The sequence below is a fragment of the Geotrypetes seraphini genome, chromosome 15, assembly GCF_902459505.1.
Source record: "Geotrypetes seraphini chromosome 15, aGeoSer1.1, whole genome shotgun sequence".
Classification (NCBI taxonomy): domain Eukaryota; kingdom Metazoa; phylum Chordata; class Amphibia; order Gymnophiona; family Dermophiidae; genus Geotrypetes; species Geotrypetes seraphini.
Genome location: NC_047098.1, coordinates 49798632 through 49819404, shown reverse-complemented (window position 1 = coordinate 49819404; position 20773 = coordinate 49798632). Strand labels below are relative to the sequence as shown.

The 20773-nt window shown below is 40.9% G+C and overlaps 1 protein-coding gene across 2 annotated transcripts in view; it reads right to left on the bottom strand.

The window, feature by feature from the left end:
* Window positions 1-5710: 5710 nt before the first annotated feature.
* AATF (apoptosis antagonizing transcription factor) overlaps window positions 5711-20773 on the bottom strand; it is a 216266-nt gene continuing 201203 nt past the window's right edge. For both annotated transcript variants that reach the window (XM_033921907.1, XM_033921909.1), the window contains exon 12: window positions 5711-5801. In XM_033921907.1, coding sequence (XP_033777798.1) covers window positions 5726-5801 — 76 coding nt within the window. In that variant the 3' untranslated portion in view covers window positions 5711-5725. The remainder of the gene's footprint in view (window positions 5802-20773) is intronic.

Below are 20773 nucleotides of genomic sequence, written 5' to 3'. Positions count from 1 at the left end.
ACAGATGGGGCAAGCCTTAAGCCTCCAAATAGTATGTCTTGGAATTAAAGCACCACAGTGATTGCATAGAATAAAGGTCATCTTGATTGGTTGTGAAGTCCTGATTATATGGGTCTCTATATATGAATAGTGGTCCCTGGGGTTGGTGGGACTATAAGTAAGACTACTAGTAAGGCAGAAATATAGGCTCTATACCACCTAAAACACAGTATTTTAAACAAAACTGCAGGAAGAAGAAATAAGATTTAACAGAGGAAAGAGAAGGATTTTTTTGTGCTTTTTTATATTTTTTTTTTAGTAAGAAACAGGGAGGAGAAGAGAAATTAAGCAGATATAATGCTGAAAACCAGTGAAAAGAGCAGAATATGAAATGGTAACTTAGCTTTTAGAAGTTCACAGGGCAGCCTTGTTTCAGCAATGTCCTTAACTAACTTATTGCACTTCTTCGAAGGAATCAACAAACGGACGGACAAAGGAGACCCCATAGACATCGTATACCTGGATTTCCAAAAAGCCTTTGACAAGGTGCCTCACGAGCGTCTACTCCGGAAACTGAAGAACCATGGGGTGGACGGAGATGTGCATAGATGGATCAGAAACTGGTTGGCGGGTAGGAAACAGAGGGTGGGGGTGAAGGGCCACTACTCGGACTGGAAGAGGGTCACAAGTGGTGTTCCGCAGGGCTCGGTGCTCGGGCCACTACTATTTAATATATTCATAAATGATCTAGAAATAGGGACGACGTGTGAGATAATAAAATTTGCAGACGACACCAAACTATTCAGTGGAGCTCGGACTAAAGAGGACTGCGAAGAATTGCAAAGGGACCTGAATAAACTAGGGGAATGGGTGACGAGATGGCAGATGAAGTTCAACGTTGAGAAATGTAAAGTACTGCATGTGGGAAGCAGAAACCTGAGGTACAACTATACGATGGGAGGGATGTTATTGAATGAGAGTACCCAGGAAAGGGACTTAGGGGTAATGGTGGACATGACAATGAAGCCGACAGCACAGTGCGCAGCGGCCGCTAAGAGAGCGAATAGAATGCTAGGTATAATCAAGAAGGGTATTACAACCAGGACGAAAGAAGTTATCCTGCCGTTGTATCGGGCGATGGTGCGCCCGCATCTGGAATACTGCGTCCAATATTGGTCGCCGTACCTTAAGAAGGATATGGCGATACTCGAGAGGGTTCAGAGGAGAGCGACACGTCTGATAAAAGGGATGGAAAACTTTTCATATGCTGAGAGATTGGAGAAACTGGGTCTCTTTTCCCTGGAGAAGAGGAGACTTAGAGGGGATATGATAGAGACTTATAAGATCATGAAGGGCATAGAGAGAGTAGAGAGGGACAGATTCTTCAAACTTTCGAATAATAAAAGAACAAGAGGGCATCTGGAAAAGTTGAAAGGGGACAGATTCAAAACAAATGCTAGGAAGTTCTTCTTTACCCAACGTGTGGTGGACACCTGGAATGCGCTTCCAGAGAATGTAATAGGGCAGAATACGGTACTGGGATTTAAGAAAGGATTGGACGGTTTCCTGCTGGAAAAGAGGATAGAGGGGTATAAATAGAGGATTTCTGCACAGGTCCTGGACCTGTTGGGCCGCCGCGTGAGCGGACTGCTGGGCATGATGGACCTCAGGTCTGACCCAGCAGAGGCATTGCTTATGTTCTTATGCTTATGTTCTTATGTTCTTAGGGTCCTTGCTAGGTGCCGGTATGCCCAATTCTATACATGGTGCCTGTCTGTGATTGACATGTGGCAGGCGCCCATTTCCTAGGCACCTGCCATTGCAGGTGCCACAAATAGAATCAGCTCCATAATATCTAATAATGTATTCATACCTTTTTTCAACTATAAAAGTCATTTGATCTTCTCACTACTGATTTCTATAAATGGCTACAATTAAGACATTGCTTATCTAATTTACAATGGCCCTAAATTCAATTAACTTTGTTAAAATAGTATGTCCCTATCTCATTATATTATAAAGTTTTTTTTGCAAAGCTATGTTCCCACTCCCAAACAGAACTAAAAGAATTTGGTCTGAGGAGATTACATGGATGGATCAGATCAATAGTCAAATTTTTTCAATATTACCCTTTGCCCTACATTATCCACAAGCCTAATGTTATATCACAGAGCTTGACTCTGTTAGGAATTACTACCCAATAAAAAGGACCTTGGAGTCATTGATAATAAGGTGAAATTTTTAGCAAAGTATGCCATAATTGCCAACACCCATCTATAAAAGAAACCCAATGCACAATGTATTAGGTATTACAAGTATTTGAAAAGGAATGGAGAACAGAACTGAGAATATCATTGGGTCTTGTGTCCATGCTGTGACCACACCTTATTATGGAACAGTCAAATAGAGGATGGTTATTTAACCTTTTCAACAACATTAATACAAGAGGACACTCTATGAAACTAACAGCCAGCAGACTGAAAACAAAGATGAAAGTACAGTAGAACGCCGATTATCTGAACACTGATTATCCAGATGTCCAATTAACCGGATTGCTTTAAGGGTCTCTGAGTTCCCTCTGAAGTACCATTCCTATCACTCTCCTTCCCACTAGGGCTCCTTCTCTGCTTCTGCCGCTGCTGCCATTAGCCCAGCCCCCCCAAACTGGGAGACTTTCCTCCACCGTCAGCATGCCCCCTGCAATGATTGGACATTTATTTTTTTTTGTTTGTTTTTAATAATTGTTTAAAAAAATACCGTCAGCGTCCTTCCCCAAGAAAAGGCAGCATTCCCCCTCCCTTCCTAAACAGGCACCACCAACCCCCTTTCTGGATCCAGATGAAAGACCTTAGGCCTACCTTGTTTCCCTAGTGGTCTAGCGGCGCGCTGGAGCAGGAGCAATCCTACTCATTCCTGTCCATGCTCTGTCAGTGCTGGAAGTCTCGGCAGCTATTTTTGTTGTGGACAGAGCATGGGCAGGAGCCAGCGCACCACTAGACCACTAGGGAAACATGGTAGGCCTGGGGCGTTTCCTCTGAATCTGGGAGGATATTGATGGTGCCTAGAGGGGAAATGCTGCCTTTTCTTGGGGTGCACTGACAGTATTTTTATTTTTTTTTTAACAATTATTAAAAACAAAAGAAAAACTATGAACGTCCAATCATCCGGATTTTTGATTATCCAGACTATCCTCTGCTGAGGTTAGTCTGGAAAATCGGGATTCAACTGTACTTCTTCATGCAGTTCATAATCTCTTGCCATCTACTGATGGAGGATGTGATCAAGGCAACTAACATAGCAATGTTCCATAAAGGTTTGGACAAGTTCCTGAAGGAAGAATTCATTAAAATTATTAGCCAGATAACCTAGGAAAAGTCATTGTTTATCCTTAGGAAGGAGCTATGAGAAACTGATTTACATTTTAGGATCTGCCAGGTCGACGTTGATGGTGGCAGGATCCACTAAGATAAGTGTTGCCTTTCATATAGAGTGCCAAAAATGTTGCCTGTTATATGATTTACACCAATGATATTTAGAGTCATTAATTATGGGTATTATAAATTAAAAGCTTAGCCATTAAAAATATGTAGGTGGTGGTTGGCACAAATGATTATAAAGATATACAAGACGGGAACTTGAAATGATATGTATATCATAAAAGGTTCTGAGGATTGACGTCTGTATAGTTATGATGTGCCTACTCAAAGGGGAAATAAGAGGAGTATTGATAAAAACAAGGAGTAGAATTTAGGAAATAGCTATGACAGCCTACTAGTTGTGATGACAATTAATATGTGACCGAAAACTCATTATAAAAAGTTTTCATTAATCATCTCGATGGCTCATTTTTTTGCTATAAAAGGTATTTTGACCCAGACAGGTCACAATGATGCTGGGCTTGATGGACATGTTCTTCTGTTTGCAAGTGTTCTGAGGACATGTTGCAGTAATCTGGGGTGTTTCCTTTCCCCAGTCTCTGAAGGGCCTGAAGATGAACTATCCTCAAGATCTACTTGGACAGTGAATAGAGCAGTATGACGTAGAACACCAATAAGACACTGGCTTGCGGTCTCCCTGTTAATTATGGTTTAATAAAGGTTACTATACTGCCTAACGAAAAAAAAAAAGAAGGTGATTTAATAAAAAGCATAATTAGAAATCTAGATGTGAAGAAGGCTGTGGGCTGCTGCCACTTCCCCTTTTAAAGACCCACCTTAAAACCCTAAGAGGGAAGTGACAGGAGGGACAAGCCAGGAAGGTGTGATGGGCACAGCAAGGCTAAGGAGGCCCAGAAGGAAGCAGCAATGCCCAACTGCATATGCATCCATGACTGTCAGGTAGACCAGTTTGAAAACTGGCCAGACACAGGCTGGGATATATTAACTGCTAACACGACCCTTAATATTCCATTCACCCCACATAACACTTGCCCCACCCCTGCCCCTTCCTCCTTCACCAGACCCTCCCTTCCCCACTCTCTACTTCCCTTATCTAGTTCGATCAAACCTGCAATTTCTCATATATTGTTGTAAATCTTCCCCTCATTGCAGACAGTTGTAAATCGTTGTAATTTATCATAAATCTGCTTCTAATTTTGTTGTAAATCTGCTTGTCAATGCAGATCATTTGCTAATTGATGTAAACCGCCTAGAACTCACTGGGTATGGCGGTATATAATAATAAAGAATAATAATAATAATAATGGTAACTCCGAGGGCCAAGGTCAGAGCCAAGCAGACAGAGAAGTAGTGCTTGCCGTGGACCTGAAGGAGCACGCCACGAGAGGACATTCTTACACCTAGGGACTAATATATTTTTAATTTATTTTTTTGTCCCCCACCTGCGAATCGAACTACCCGACACCTTTAATAAATATTATTTTGTTCACCACACACCAATTACTACTATGAGTTTTACCATGAATCACCAGGATTGAGATTAAATGCACATGTGAAAATAAAATTTTTTAAGAGCTCTTAATTTCTTATTAAACACTTCTTTTAAGATTACTGGTAATTTATTCCATGATACTGGGGCCAATTAAAAAAAAAAAAAAAAAATACTCCCAAGTTGAAAATGGATGGAGTAAGAGCCGAACAAAACTTGCAAAAATTCAAAAGCAGTCTAAAGTGTTTGCTCTTTAAAGATGCCTATAATTGATAACTATTCACGTATCTACTCCAGCAATTTTTAACTTTTTTCCATTTCTACTCCAGCAATTTTAACTTTTTCCCATCTCCTATTGTGTTTTCCTTCTATGTATTCTTTCTATAAAAATTGTGGTTCTCCGATCCCTTTTCCCATTGTTCATGTATGTCCAATAATTAGTTTATGTATGTCTAATAAGTTGAAATGTTTATCTTTCAGCTATTTTTAAATATTTTGTACAACACTTTGTACTCCTGGATAAGCTTTTAATCAAAAACTTAAATAAAGATAAAGTAATAACCAATCTGTGTTCAGAAAATTATCTAAGCACTCTTACTGGTGCATAAGTTTAAGTGGCTAAACACGAAGGCGTATATTCATAGAGTCTTGTTCACTAGTCAGGATCTTTAATTCTATCCAAAAAAACAACAGAAAGCCAATGGTGATATATAATCAAACTTTTCTCAATAAGCATGTCACTGCATTCTGAAGTGTCTGTGGTCATTTTCAATTAACATTACTAATACCCACATAAACCATATTACAATAATCCAGGTTTGCAATTAATAAAGCATGGAAAAGAGAAAGGATAATAACTTCATCCAAAAATTTGTACATACCATATATATTCGAATTTAAGTTGATTCAAGCATAGGACGGGGTACCCTTCCCCCCTAAAAAAAGGAGGAAAAAAAGTTGACTCGAATATAAGACCGGGGGGGAGGAAGAATGTTAATATTCATGTGCCCTGCCCTCCCTCCCTCCCTCATTCCCTCCCCTGCCAGGCTCTTCACTCAGCTCTCCCTCCCTGCCTGGTTCTGCACCCAGCCCCCTACCCTCCCTGCCAGTCTCTGCACCCAGCCCCCCTCCCTCCTGATGTCCTGCAGGCCTCCACTGGGCCTGTCAAATGACCTGATGGGCCGAGAAACACATGGGGGAAGCCACTGCTTGCCCTGGATTGGTAGCATGCAATGTTACTTACTCTTTGGGTTTTGGCCAGATTCTAGTGACCTGGATTGGCCACCGTGAGAACAGGTTACTGGGCATGATGGACCATTTGTCTGACCCAGTAAGGCTATTCTTATGTTCTTATGATCCCTCCCATCTCTTTTGCCAGCTGATTCTGCCAATTTGTTTTACCTGCCTCCATCCGCATACCTTTTTGGATCCCTAGTGGTCCAGCGGTGTAGCAGGCAGGAGTGAGTTTTCTGCGCTACTGCCTCGCACTGAGCCCCTCCCTGAATGGATGCCTCGAGTTCTTGTGGCCCAGCAGCATACTGGGCATGAGCAAGCTTTCCTCGGGGCAGCATTCAGCGAGTGGCTCAGCGCCAGGCAGAAGTGAGGAAAGCTCATGCTTGGTACACCGCTAGACCACGAGAATTTGAGGCGGCCATTCAGGGAGGGGCTCAGCGCGGGGCAGGAGAACGGAAAGCTCGCTCCTGCCCGGTACATCCCGCTGGACTACCAGGGATCCAAAAAGGTATGTGGTGGGAGGCAAGGGAGGTAAAAAAAAAAAAAATTGGCAGAGTCAGCCAGGACAGGAGATGGGAGGGACCCCTACTGTCTTGGCCCACCCCACCAGGCCATAGGGCAGGCCTCTTTTTAGAGGACATGTCCAGACAGCTTTTCAAAACCTGGCACTTTGTCCAGGTTTTGAAAAGCTTCCACCTTGGGACCACGTCGGGAAGGCTGCGCACATGCAATGTGATGATGTCACAAGCACATGTCTATGATGTCATTGTGTTGCATCAGTGCATGTGCAGATGCCCTCCCAACATGGTCCCAAGGACAAGAATAGGTTGAGGGGGCGGGGCTGGATGGGCCTGGGGGTGAATTTTACACAAGTAAAATCTGGTAACTACCCATGCCCATGCCACATAAACTTGCTCGCTACAGTCTTCTCCCGTAAAGCTGCCCTTCTGTGGTACTTGCCCCACTTGAGCTTGGTCTGCCTTCCTCCCTACTCTGATCACCTGGCAAGAAAAGGCAAACAGCGCTCATCCATCTTTTCCTCCTTTGGCCTAGGCCCCACTGTTCATCTGAACTCCAAAGGCCTCTGTACAGCCCCCTTGGTTCTAACAAAAATTGGGCTTAGTCTATTCCACTGTGCAGCTGTTCTCCTCCTCTTGTTATGTGAGCTCTACAGGTGAGGAGGAGAGGGACTGAAGAAAATTCTATGTTGCACTACTGCTGAGAAATGCCCCAGGAGTAAAATGGGAAGGGTTCCAAAAATTGACTCATATTTATTACTTTATTATGGATATAAACAAAAGTACAAGTGGCAATAGTCAAAAGGTCCACATGGCCAAGACTGAACTACTTATCCTTCTGCTCAAACCGATATCTCCCTGTCTCAGTAGATAACACAATTATTCTCCCTGTCTCATCAGCTTGCAACCTTGGTGTCATCTTTGACTCTTCTTCTTCTTCTCTGTGCAAATCCAACAGCCCAACAAAACCTGTCACTTCTTTCTCTATATCCAACCTTTCCTCTCTGAGCACACTACTAAAACCCTTATCCACTCCCTCATCACCAGATTATTGCAACCTGCTTCTCACTGGTCTCCTGCATAACCATCTCTCTCCCCTTCAATCTGTTCAGAATGCTGCTGCACGACTTATATTCCACCAGAGTCGCTATGCTCACATCACCCCTCTCCTCAAGTCACTTCACTTGCTTCCCATTCACTTCCATATACAGTACAGTTCAAACTCCTCTTATTCACCTACAAGTGTATTCACTCTTTAGCTCCTCAATATCTCTGCTCTCTTGACTCTCCCTACATTCCTCCCCGGCAACTCCGTTCATCAAGCAAATCTTTCCTATCTGTACCCTTCTCTTCTACTGCCAACTCCAACTCCACACAGTGTACTTTTTTTTCCTGCTGCACCATATGCCTGGAAAAAACTGCCTGTCAGGCTCTATCCCTGGAACTATTCAGATCCAGAGCAAAAACCCACCTGTTCAAGAATGCATTTAATTCATAACCTCTTCACTCTAAACACCCTGAATAACTCCCTAGGATCCTATTTGTCCTGTTGTATGTTAATTTTAGATTGTAAGCACTACTGAGCAGGGACTGTCTGTTAAATATGTTGTATAGTGCTGTGTATGCCTATCAGCGCTATAGAAATGTTAAATAGCAGTAGTAGTACATTGTACCCGTGGACCTGGAGGCCAATTCAAGGAGAAACTCCTTTATTTACTTCAGTTACCTTATGCCCCATCCATGGGAGGAGAGGGAATGGGGGCAACTTGCAAATATCTCATTTGGGGGGGGGGGGTGAAATGTTCTTTACCTGAGCAAATTGGTTTTCAAAATTGTTCCCCTATGCTTACTCCCAGTCTGTTTAGAAATATTTCTCAGGCTCTGTTAACAGTGGGTAAAGTGGACACTGTCATGCTGGTCCAATTGCAGGTTTCTCTTTTAAAAAACAAGTCTAATTAACAGCACATATATAATTTAAATCATGGCAAATTAAATTATGGATTAACATTCCACCTTCCAAAAAAGATCCACACAACCTACCAGTTTCATGAAATTATTTCAACCAACGCTTTGTGGTTTTCAAACTGCAGAAACTATCGGACATCTAAAGGGGGAGCAGGTGAAGGAGGGTAAAATTCTGCACCCGATGGCAGACCTGACAGGAAAAACCAGAATGGGGTGGGAGCAAAATCAAAAGTAATCGCCAATAACTCTGTAAGATGTTTAGAGACAAGCTCGTGAGGCTATCTACAAATTACATATCAAATCTTAAACTCTACAGGGTGGGAAGAGCATGTAGGAAGGAGCAAGATAGGGACAGAGTTCTAAGCTAAAAGTGCTTTAATTGCTTTTAAGAGGGATGTGATCAAAATTAAAGCAGCCCCTGAAATATTTCTGGTGGTGATTTAGTGTCCTTCACTTTGGACCATAAAATAGGTCAGCTCTATTACTGATCAGCCAACCCCACTACACCCCCACTAACAAATATTTTAAAACAAATTGAATTGCACACCCAATACCCATCACAATTACGCCAGGCACAATAACTAAATTAGCAATTCAACAAAATAATTGGAAATGCGATTCTCTCTGTTCCACTGGTCTCCCCTGAGGGTTTCTCCCGTCTATGGGGGTGAAAACTCGGCTTTGCTAATTCTGCAGCTAATTAGAGGCACCACTTGTAAATGAAGTTGTTTGTCTGAAAGTTAAAATTCTCAGCTAGGGGGAAAGCATGCAAGAAAAATATAAGAAAGGTGGCCAGTTCTCAGTTCTTTTTAAAGGTGCAATGGATATATTTGCAGCTGCTAATTAGCAGCTACAGAAATTTATAATGCATTTCTGTGTTCCACTGGGACAATTGTGTGTACTGTTAAGGGCAAAATTGGTTGAGAACGTAGGGTTGAAATGTTTACATTTTAATTCCAGATCCTTGGCCTACCTTACTCTCTGCTTGCCCAAAGCAGTTCATGGAATAGGTAAATAGGAAACACTTCATTAAACTGAGAGTTAAAACAAAATTAAGACAGTATTCCCTTCAGTCAATGCATAATTAAGCTGAAGGAGATTAGCAAGATTAATGGTTTAGCTAGGTTTGGACAAGTTTCCGGAGGACAGGTTCATTCATAATTAGTAGACCGGTGATTGCCTTTTGCCACCTACTTTCAGGAGAAACACAAATCAGATCTGCCAGGTTCTTCCAAATGTCCTGGACGGATCAGTCAGAAACAGGATGCTGAACTCAAAGGTCCTAGTAGAAGGGTCCAGCATAGCACTTTTAATTCTTAACCTGTATGAATCAACTTTTAGATTTCATTAATCATATCTTTGCAAGATTTTATTGGAGAATGTTATCACTAAAAGGAGGGGAGAAAATATTCATAGTAGCCATGCATGAAACTGGAGGTTTTTTAAAAAAACCTATGACAAAAAGGATGATTGTAGACCACAGAAATTCTAATAGCAGATTATTACAAAACTCTGGAGAACCTTATCGCTCTCTCATTAATAGTAATAATAAATTTATATACCGCAAAGCCGTAAAGTTCTATGAGGTTTTACAGTAGTTAAAAAAAACCCAAACAATAAAAGAAGTTGAATAGAACTAAAAAAGTTAAAAGCCAATAATTAGAGACACTAAAATGATCAAAATAGTGCAGTCTGACCAGGTGCTGTTGGTTAACACAATATTTCCTCTCTCTTTCGCCTCTTCTTTTGGATAGTCTACTCATTTAGATCTTAGGTGAAGCTTCTTTTGGGCTAATACACTTAACTTTTGATATTGTTATACCATTTTTCCAAACACTTTAAAAAAAATAAATTCTGGAGTTACACTTCAGTTGTTCCTGATTAATATTATACAGATTTAATTCAAAAACTGTTGGTAGATTTTCAAAGGGTCTTATACATTTAGCAGCAGCTGCTAAACCTATACATCCCCTATCTGTGAATTTCCAGTGGCACTGACAATCTAAATGCCACAGCTTTATATGGACAATGATAGGGTGGGCATTTACCTAATAATAAGGCCCTTTTATAAAGCTGCAGTAAACACTGTGTGCTTAACTGCACCCCAAAAAAATGACTTACCGAAGGGCACACTGAAGTGTCCTGAGGTAATTTGTGGATATGCACATGCTACCCATATGCTAATAAATAAAATGTAGGTTATTTTTTTGTGCTGGGTGCTGATCTAGGAGGCAGAGTGGGTATGTTCTATGTTAATCCAAATCTGTCCACAAGGTTGTCTCATCATACAACTCTATTCTCTCCTCTGCTCTGGACAAAGTTGTTCCCCCTGTCAGGCATACCAAACCTCAACCTTGGATCACTCCCAGTATCTTCTTCTACTTGATCCTCATCTTTCTTGACCTGTCTGCAGCCTTTGCTTACTCATTGATATGCTGTCCTTGCTTAAATTCCGCAAATCTGTCCTCTCCTGGTTTGCCTCCTACCTCTCCCTCGCACCTTTAGTGTAGGTGTTGATTGGTCCTCTTCTGTTACAATCCAGCTAGCAGTTGGCGTACTCCAGGATTCTGCTTAGTATCTCTTATTTTCTCTCTCTACACCTCTTCCCTCAGTGTCCCAATCTCCTCCCATGGCTTCCAGTATCACCTATATGCTGATGACTCCCAGATCTACCTCTCTACACCTAAAATTTCACCTAAAGTCCAAGAAAAAGTCTCTGCTTGTTTGGCTGACATTGTTGCCTGGATGTCCTGTCATCATCTGAAACTAAACATGTCCAAGACTGAGCTGCTCCTCTTTCTTCCTAAACCCTCTGGTCTTCTTCCTCTATCTCTTATAAATAATACTGTCATCGTTCCAATCTCCTTTGCTTGCAACCTTGGAGTTGTCAGGGTGATGGCTAGATCCAGCACTGAGGTTGCTAAAAGCCCATTACTGAGGTGTAGCCTGCTTGTGCAGATGGGCTGCCACAGCTATAAACTGCGGTTGTTCTGCAGGATGAAACAAGATACTGCTTTAAGTGGAATTAATTGAAACGTGTACATGTCCACAAAATCTAGCAAACACTGCCAGCCCATTGGTCATGTAGGGAAAGGTGTTCATTTGGAACTTTTCTTCAAGAAGAAAAAGATTGAAATCCTTGAGATCTAAATAGGATGAAGTCCCCTCATCATCTTTGCAATGATGAAATAGCTGGATTGGAATCAAGTTTCAAGTTTAATTAATTTTAATATACCGACCATCGACGTGCACCTGGCCGGTTTACAATGCTAAAAATGAAAAGTTAAAATAAATTTTTATTTATTTATTTATTTATTGGGGGGGGGGATATGTGAACATTAAATAGGCAAATTGCAAATTACAAATACGAACATAAGCTTGAGGGGAAAGTTAATAATTACATCATTAAAAATAAATTAATTAAAGGGAAGGGGGGAGGATAAACACCAGGAATGGGGATCGCTTCTTAAAAGTGGTTCGTGTTTATTTTGCTAGCTGTTGGAAAGGAAATATTTAGACGCTATGGTATGCGTCTTGGAATAAGAACGTTTTTAGTTTAGTCTTGAATTTGTCAAGTGAATTTTCGAGATGGAGTTGAGGTAGCATGGCGTTCCATAAAGTTGGAGCTACAACGGAAAAGTTAGTTTTTCTAGTGTAGTAGAATTCTTTGATGGAAGGTTTGGTCAGTAAATTCTGATCAGCCGATCTAAGGGTCCGGGGAGGGCAAAAGGGGATGATGAGTTTATCAAGAAAAGATGGGAGATGCGAAAGTTTGATTTTGAAGACCAGCATTAAAGTTTTATAGGTGATGCGGTGGGTGATGGGTAGTCAATGAGCTTCTCGCAGAAGAGGGGTAACATGATCATATTTCCCAACCTTATAGATAAGTTTGATTGCGGCCCTTTCTTGTTTGGAAACAGATTCTATTCCTTGGCCTCCAACAGTTGATGGACTTTTTCAAGGAATAGGCTGAGCATGGGACTGTGAAAACAAGACCAACTTGAGAGGTTATTTGAAGGTAATGCACAGAAAGAGGAGACGATATCCAAATCTGGTGATGCTGAGAATTACATTTTGCTATTCTGGAAGGCAGAGGAAGAATTCAACCCCTAATTAGCAGGGCAGGATGTGGTTTAAAAATAAATTGTGTTCATACTATGGAGTCAAAAAAATGAATAGTGCTTAGGTTGAATAGGAGCAGTTTGTTTGGGTCATGGGCAGAGTAAAGTGGATGAATGCAAACTAGATTTTACTATTTCAAAAAGCACAAAGACCATGGAAAATATCATGAAGTTACTAAGCAGTACATTTAAAATCATAGAAAAATTTTTTTTCAGTCAATCCATAATTAAGCTCTATAATTTGTTGCCAAAGGATATGTTAAAAGTAGTTATCATAACAGGGTTTAAAACAGGTTTGGACACATTAATCGAGAAAGTCCATAAACCTTTTTTAAAGTAGATTTGGGAAAAGCCACTATTTATCACTTGGTAAAGAGCAAAGATCCTCCCATTACAGAAGAATCTGAGATAAAAAGAAGAGAAATGAGTGGATTAGGAGATGATTGCAGCTCTTGCTATTCAGAAGTCAGTGTTGCTGATTAAGAGTCTTGCTGTTCAGTGTGATCCTAATATGCCATTCCCGAGCCTTGTGACAGCCTTTAAAGTTGTTGAACATTTTTTTTGCAAAAAGTCTGGCTGCTCCAATAAGGGTATGTAGACTAATAAAGATGACTTGACTAACATGGTCATCAGAATAGGCGATGAAGTTGGTGGCATTTTCACCAAAGACTGAATTGTTAAAGCATCTGATGCTGCATACTCTGTTAAGATTCCAGAAAGAAAGACGGATATCCCTACCCCCCAGACACAACCTCAAACAGAATCAACCCGCAGACACACCTACTCGTACTTCATGCCCAAACTATGGAACCTCATCCCCCCATCTATCAGAGAGCTGGACAACCTATGCAACTTTAGGAAGTCCATGAGAACCTTCCTCTTCACAAATCCAGCTCCATGAAAAAGTCCAAGCCTAAATGATCTCAGATAAACTCATCAACTAGGCCGCACCATTAGTGATGTCATCAGCGACGCAGAAGAGGGAAGGCCCCGGCAGGCAGGCCAGGAGCAGCCTGTTTACCACTGCTACTTTAGGTTGGAGTTGGAGGTGAACCAAATCAGCATCAAATCAGGGGCAGAGCGAATCATCATTGACTATCATTGCGGTATCGGCAGCAATTCCCACACGCTGCCTGGCTCTGGCTTGGGGGGGGAACATATCCATTTAATTGAATTGGGCAGCGCTACCATATACCCTCAACAAGCGGCTCGCAGTACGTGAACTAGGCCATAAAAACTAAGTTCCTCACCAAAGCATGTATAGTTAATTAGAGCAGTGGTTCCCAACCCTGTCCTGGAGGACCACCAGGCCAATCGGGTTTTCAGGCTAGCTCTAATGAATATGCAAGGAGCAGATTTGCATGCCTCTCACTTCCATTCTATGCAAATCTCTCTCATGCATATTCATTAGGGCTAGCCTGAAAACCCGATTGGCCTGGTGGTCCTCCAGGACAGGGTTGGGAACCACTGAATTAGAGTATCTCGGATGTTTACATCTACTTTAGTTAATTAATGTACCTCAGCTGTTTTTTTCTACTATATCATATATAGTTCTAGTGTATTTCAGATAAGAACATAAGAACACAAGAAGTTGCCTCCACTGGGTCAGACCAGAGGTCCATCGTGCCCAGTGGTCCACTCCCGCGGCGGCCCATCAGGTCTATGACCTGTGAAGTGGTTCCTGACCATTTCTATAACCTACCTCTACTTCTATCTGTACCCCTCCCCCACCCCACACTTTGCAATTGTACCAAGGGAAAAATGATATTTACTCATTACAGTATTCTATTAATGGTCCCCCAAACCTCCTGAAATTTATTAAAATTTCCTTTCAGCGTGGCTAACGTTCTTTCCATCTTGTATATATGACACAGTGAATTTCACCAGAAACTGTAATTTAATCTACTCCAGTTTTTCCAATTAAATGTAATCTGTTGAATGTCGACTCCTGTCATAATAAGTAATAGCTTATTATTTTTTGCTGAAATTTGACTTTTCTTCCTCATTGACATACCAAATAATATAGTATCATATGATAAAGCCACCGGATTTTCTAATAAACAATTTATTTGGCCCCATATCGATTTCCAAAAATCCAAAATAAATGGACAATAGAATAATAAATGATCTAAAGTCCCTGCTTCGAGATGACAATGCCAACATCTATTAGACTTAGAGCCATCTAATTTTTGTAAACGAACAGGTTTGTCTCAGATGCCGACATTGTACAACTCATCCTCCAAGACCAAATTCATGGCCATTGTGATGCAGTAATTTGATGCTTTATCTCAATGCTTCAAATATCCCTAAGACCAGTTTTTGTTATTTTATTCATAAATCCAGATATCAATTTATACCACTGTGCGGCCTGGTGTCCCAGGAAGCCCACCTGAAAGCATAAGAACTCCAGACTATATCGATTACAAGATTTTTCCATTCAGGAACGCCGCCTGAATGGCCTTCTTCAGTTGCAACCATCTAAAACTTTGTGATTTACTAAGACCAAATTTATGTTGCAGCTGTGAAAAATCAAGCAGTTTACCATTAGATATAACATCGTCTAGAATTCGTATACCTGCCATTACTTCCAGATGACCTTTTTTTTTTTTTTGACGAGCAGGCAGGAGGAGCTATGCTAGCGATTTTTCTTCTGAGCACAGCTCTTCCCCTGCAATTTTCCGCATACATAGCATGCATATACCGTATTTTCACGTCAGAGAAAGGGCGGGACCGCCGGAAGACGAAGCAGCGCAGACGCAGGGCTCACAGAAGGGCCGGGACCGCCAAGAGGAAGCAGATGTTCTCTATTTACCATAACTCGATCGTTGTACCACTAGCTTTCCAAATACGTCTTGTCCAAATTTGTCTTGACTATACTGTTTATGTACTGGGCTCTTTTGAGAGAATGGGCTAAATAAATAAATGGTAATTTTTTTAAATATTGTACGTTAATATGTATTGTTCTGTTATGCATTGTTTCCCAGAAATTGTAATTTTAATTTGTTCATCGCTTTGAAATAAGATTAAGCGATTAATCAAAACAATTATTAAACTTGAAACTTGAAACAAACAGGATGACAATGGAGAATCCTGCATTCATATAGGTGAAGTAGATGATGCCAACCCTGGTTCTGTGCTGGAATTCTGTCTGCACAAAACCTTATGGGAAAGAACTGGGTGTGTATCCCTAAGTCAAGACTGGCCCAAGTTGGATGTGCTGGAATTATGACTTTTCTAATGCACAGTAGATTCTCCAGAAACAGCTTCTAATTTCCTACACTTTGTGAAAGTTCTATGATTATATTCATCTACATTGGGATGATACTTTTCTTTACACTTTTGAACCTTGCAGTCTAGCAAATTCCCTGTGCTCAAATCTGTGTGACTACTGAAGATTATTGCATTTTATGTTGGGAATCAAGTTTCAAGTTTATTTATATTTAATGGTTCGCTTAATAATTCTAAGCGAATAACATAACAGTAAATATTGGGGTAAAAACAGTTAAAAATATTATTATAGCTTAAAAATATTATTAACTTAAAAATAAAAAAACATGGTCATGACAAACTAACAATACAGACAATACTGGAATGATTGGAAAAAACATAAGGGGATAAAAGTTACAAAATTGTTGTTTCCCCGCAGGGAAGAGAAGAAAACTGAATGGGGTAGGATAGAACACTGGGGTTGGGGTATAAGTAAGGTAAAGTAAAACCTTTTCACATTTTGATTATTTTAAATTATCGAGGAAAAAATTCCTCTTTAAAGATTGAAAGAAGCTTTAAAAAGAAATGTTTTTAGATTGGTTTTAAATAAAGTGAGGTCTTTAATATTTCTGATATATAAAGGGAGAGTATTCCAAATAAGCGGGGCCTTGACTGAAAAAATGTCGTGACGCCTAGTTCCTATTATTTTCAATGAAGGGACCATAAGTAGCTCCTGGGTGTTAGATCGAAGAAGACGATTTGAAACGTGAGGGATTAGTAGACGATTAATAAACTGAGGTTCATTTGTAGTTATGGTTTTGAAAACTAATAATGCTATTTTATATGTTATTCTTTGATTAATGGGTAGCCAATGAGATTCTATCAGATATGGAGTCACATGATCATATTTCTTTCCATGATGTATTATTTTTATGGCAATATTTTGTATTATTTGTAAACGTCTTTGTTCCTTGTATGTAATGTTTAATAATAGAGAATTACAATAGTCTAATTTGGATATTATAAGTACTTAGACATTGAGCGAATTAGACGCAAGCGATAAAAACAGCTTTTGACTATATTGTTAATATGCTCTTGATAAGCAAATTTGGTGTCAATAGTTACGCCTAAAATCCTCCGCTGACATCATCTCAGAAGAACTAGGCACTACCCATTCACAAAAGATCTTTTGAATTCACTGCATGAGAGGAAGGGAGGTAACGTCAACAAAGAAGGATCTGACAGATTGTACAGCATCAGCTGAAATTTGCAGTACAGATTGTCTGCTGCTTCCGGAATCTTCTTTAACCCTCCTAATATACTCAGCTTAGTAAGGAGGCTCTTGCATGCTCTTAGGGACATGTGTTTACAGACCTTGCACTGATCTTGTTCATGGTCAAAGCTCAGGCACCTATGAGTGTCATGATTTGCAATTTTCCAACCGCAGGCCAGATAGGAGAGGCAAACAAAACCATGTCATTCTCTACTTTTTTCATTCCAATTTGGTAGAGTAGGGAAAGAAATTGAGGAGACTGTTGTACACGGAAAGGGCTGTGCATACTCAAAACTTCAGTGTAGCGCTGAGCTCTGGAACAATTGCTCTATCCTGTTGCTGTTGAATGTCATTACTCACTTTTCCACCTGATTCAGCTATAAATGGAGAAAGCTTCTCTTCAGCAGTGCATCAGACTGTGGACGCCACATAATGCAAGAGCCCAAAGAGTAGCAGGTTAATTTTCTTGGGCTTAGCATTGAACTGTATCAGCACTGCTCCGACATTTGCTTTCCATTCTGAAAGCCCTTCAGACTCACCACATAAGAACTTAAGAATAGCCTTACTGGGTCAGACCAATGGTCCCTCAAGCCCAGTAGCCCGTTCTCACGGTGGCCAATGCAGGTCACTAGTTCCTGGCCAAAACCCAAGGAGTAGTAATATTCCATGCTACCGATCCAGGGCAAGCAGTAGCTTTCCCCATGTCTTTCTCAATAACAGAAAATCCTCCAGGAAATTGTCCAAACTTTTCTTAAAACCAGCTATACTATCCGCTCTTACCACAACCTCTGGCAATGCGTTCCAGAGCTTAACTATTCTGTGAGTGAAAAAAAATTTCCTATTATTGATTTTGTACTTTCGAGTGTCCCCTAGTCTTTGTAATTTTTGACGGAGTGAAAAATCGATCCACTGTACCCGTTCTACTCCACTCAGGATTTTGTAGACTTCAGTCATATCTCCCATAAACTTTACAACAGTATCTCTCTTCTATGTTTTCAAACAACACAATTTCCTAGTGGGTTTTACCTCCTTAGGACTGCTGCCTTTATAACCTGCGCAACTTTGTTTCCGGATCAGGCCTTGCCAGGGTCTTGTCAGTAGTCAGCATGGCTTGCGTTGTAGCTGCTCATCCTGATAGCTTTAAAGCTACAGACCTGAACAGCAGAAAGGTTGCTCTTCGGAACAAGAATTAGAAAGGTCAAGAAAAACAGTAATCTCTGGTGATATTTAGCAACTTTCCACATGGAAACCCTGACTAGTGAAAAGACTTGGCCAAAAATCAATATCCTTCTAGGAGATCTGGAGATAGTGTAGTCCAGGTGTTGGCTGTAAGGCACCTAGATATATAGTTACTATGACAAAGTCAATAGGTGCCCTGAAGATTCGCATGCATTGAGATTGCTTAAAAAATAGGAAAACTGTTATAAATGATAAATGTACAACTGCAATTCTGACTTTGAACACGAGCTTGGAGGTTGTATGCCTGGTGCTTTGTAAAATGGAGAGAAAAACCTTTTTTTTTTTTTTAAGAGGACATAAGAAATCTGTACTGATGGCCAAATACACCATTCACTAACTGCAACAGAGGTGCCCAAAACACATAAGAGCCAAATATGATCAATTCAAAATACAGCATATTTCAGAGAATATCCAGTTGTGCATATTTGAAGAATATGCTTTAGTTCAGATATGTTTCAAAGAGGGACTAAATAGAACTATATAACATCCATTCAACCTCCCAAATGCTCTTGTATCTCCTCTCTATTTCATGTATGAATACATCACCACAGCAGGATGTTGAAACTGACTGAGTGATAGAATTCATTCTGAGGAGAGAAAGGTGATTAGTGGAGTTCCCCAGGGATCTATCCTGGGGCCAGTTCTGTTCAATATCTTTGTGAGTGATACTGAAGAAAGAAAGGTTTGCCTTTTTGAAGATGACACTAAGGTCTGCAATAGTGAACATTTGCGGAGTAGACAGATTGAAAAGTAATCTATGAAAGCTTGAAGAATGGTCAAGCACTTGGCATTAAGATTCAATTAAAACAATCATCCATTTAGGGAGTGGGGAAGAAATAGAAGATGGAGACATAAAACTGATTTGCATTGAGCAGGAGAGATATCATTTGTAAATTAAGCAGAACAACTTTTAAACTAGATCACAGGGGATCATAGTGCAACCATTATTAAAAAAAAAAAAAAAAAGTTAAGAAATTACCTGAAGGGGCTTGGGGGCTCAGCCCAGGGCAGGGAAGAACATTCCTCACCCAATCATGCCAGATCCACAATCTTCGTGGCTGATCCTGGCTGCTAGGGAAGAGACAGGGTTGGAAAGAGCAATTGCAGGAAAGGCCCAGGCCTCTGCCAGGTTCCAAACATTGCAACGTGCACATGCGTGATGGAGAAAAGCAGCCCAATGGTTCCGGGAGTCCCAGAGCCATATAAGGTCATGAGACACCAATTAATAGTAAAACTAAGTGCCGGTTGGATCGGCAGAGACCCAGAGGAGTCTTATTCAAGTTGGGCCATGGTGCAGGAATCATGCATGTAATTAGTTTTGGCCCCAGAAGTTGCAGGAAGACAAGGGGGGCTATAGGTGGGCCCAGAAAATGTCAGTTTTGCTGCAAGAAAACCCGCACATGCCCCATTGAAGTGGAGACCAGCTCCTAAATAAAACTATAATTTATGGGGTTTAAAAATATTTTAAGTGGCCAGTAAAGGTACTGGAGGTCCTTTGGATAGGACTATATGGTTGCAACATTGCAAAAACGTTTCTGGGGCTCAGTATTTATTCATTCATTCAATTTTCTATACCGTTCTCCCAGGGGAGCTCAGAATGGTTTACATCAGGGGTCCCCAAAGTCCCTCCTTGAGGGCCGAATCCAGTCGGGTTTCAGGATTTCCCCAATGAATATGCATGAGATCTATGTGCATGCACTGCTTTCAATGCATAGTCATTGGGGAAATTCTGAAAACCCGACTGGATTGCAGCCCTCAAGGAGGGACTTTGAGATCCCTGGTTTACATGAATTTATTCAAGTATTCAAGCATTTTTCCCTGTCTATCCCGGTGGGCTCACAATTCCCTGTTTAGTTCACCCCTCTCTTCCAAATCCAAGCATGAAGTCCCACAATAGTGCAACAGCAGTGGCCTCAAACATTGAGATTCAGGCAGCAAGTGCACGTGGAAATGCTGGTATACTAATCATTTATGTGCCTAAGTGAACACACACATTTGCATAAATGACAATTATCCAGCTACACACTATTCTGTACTTGCACGCCAATCTTTGATGGCATGTACTTTGCAGGTGGGCGTTCACACAGGAACAATTTGGACAGACCATGGACAGGGCACACATACGTGTAAATTACAGATGTGAGCAGTTATACCCAGTGGCATAGCGAGGGAAGGAGGTACCCAGGGAGATAGCGCCCAGCACTGCTGTACCAAACGCCATCCGCACTCTTCCCCACCGTTCCCAATCTCTCATACTTCTCTGTAATTGATGAAGTTGGTCAGAATAAAAAATAAAATTCCTTTAAGTTAAATGCTGAAATATTTTGAGAGAGTAATGATTGTGTTAGCAC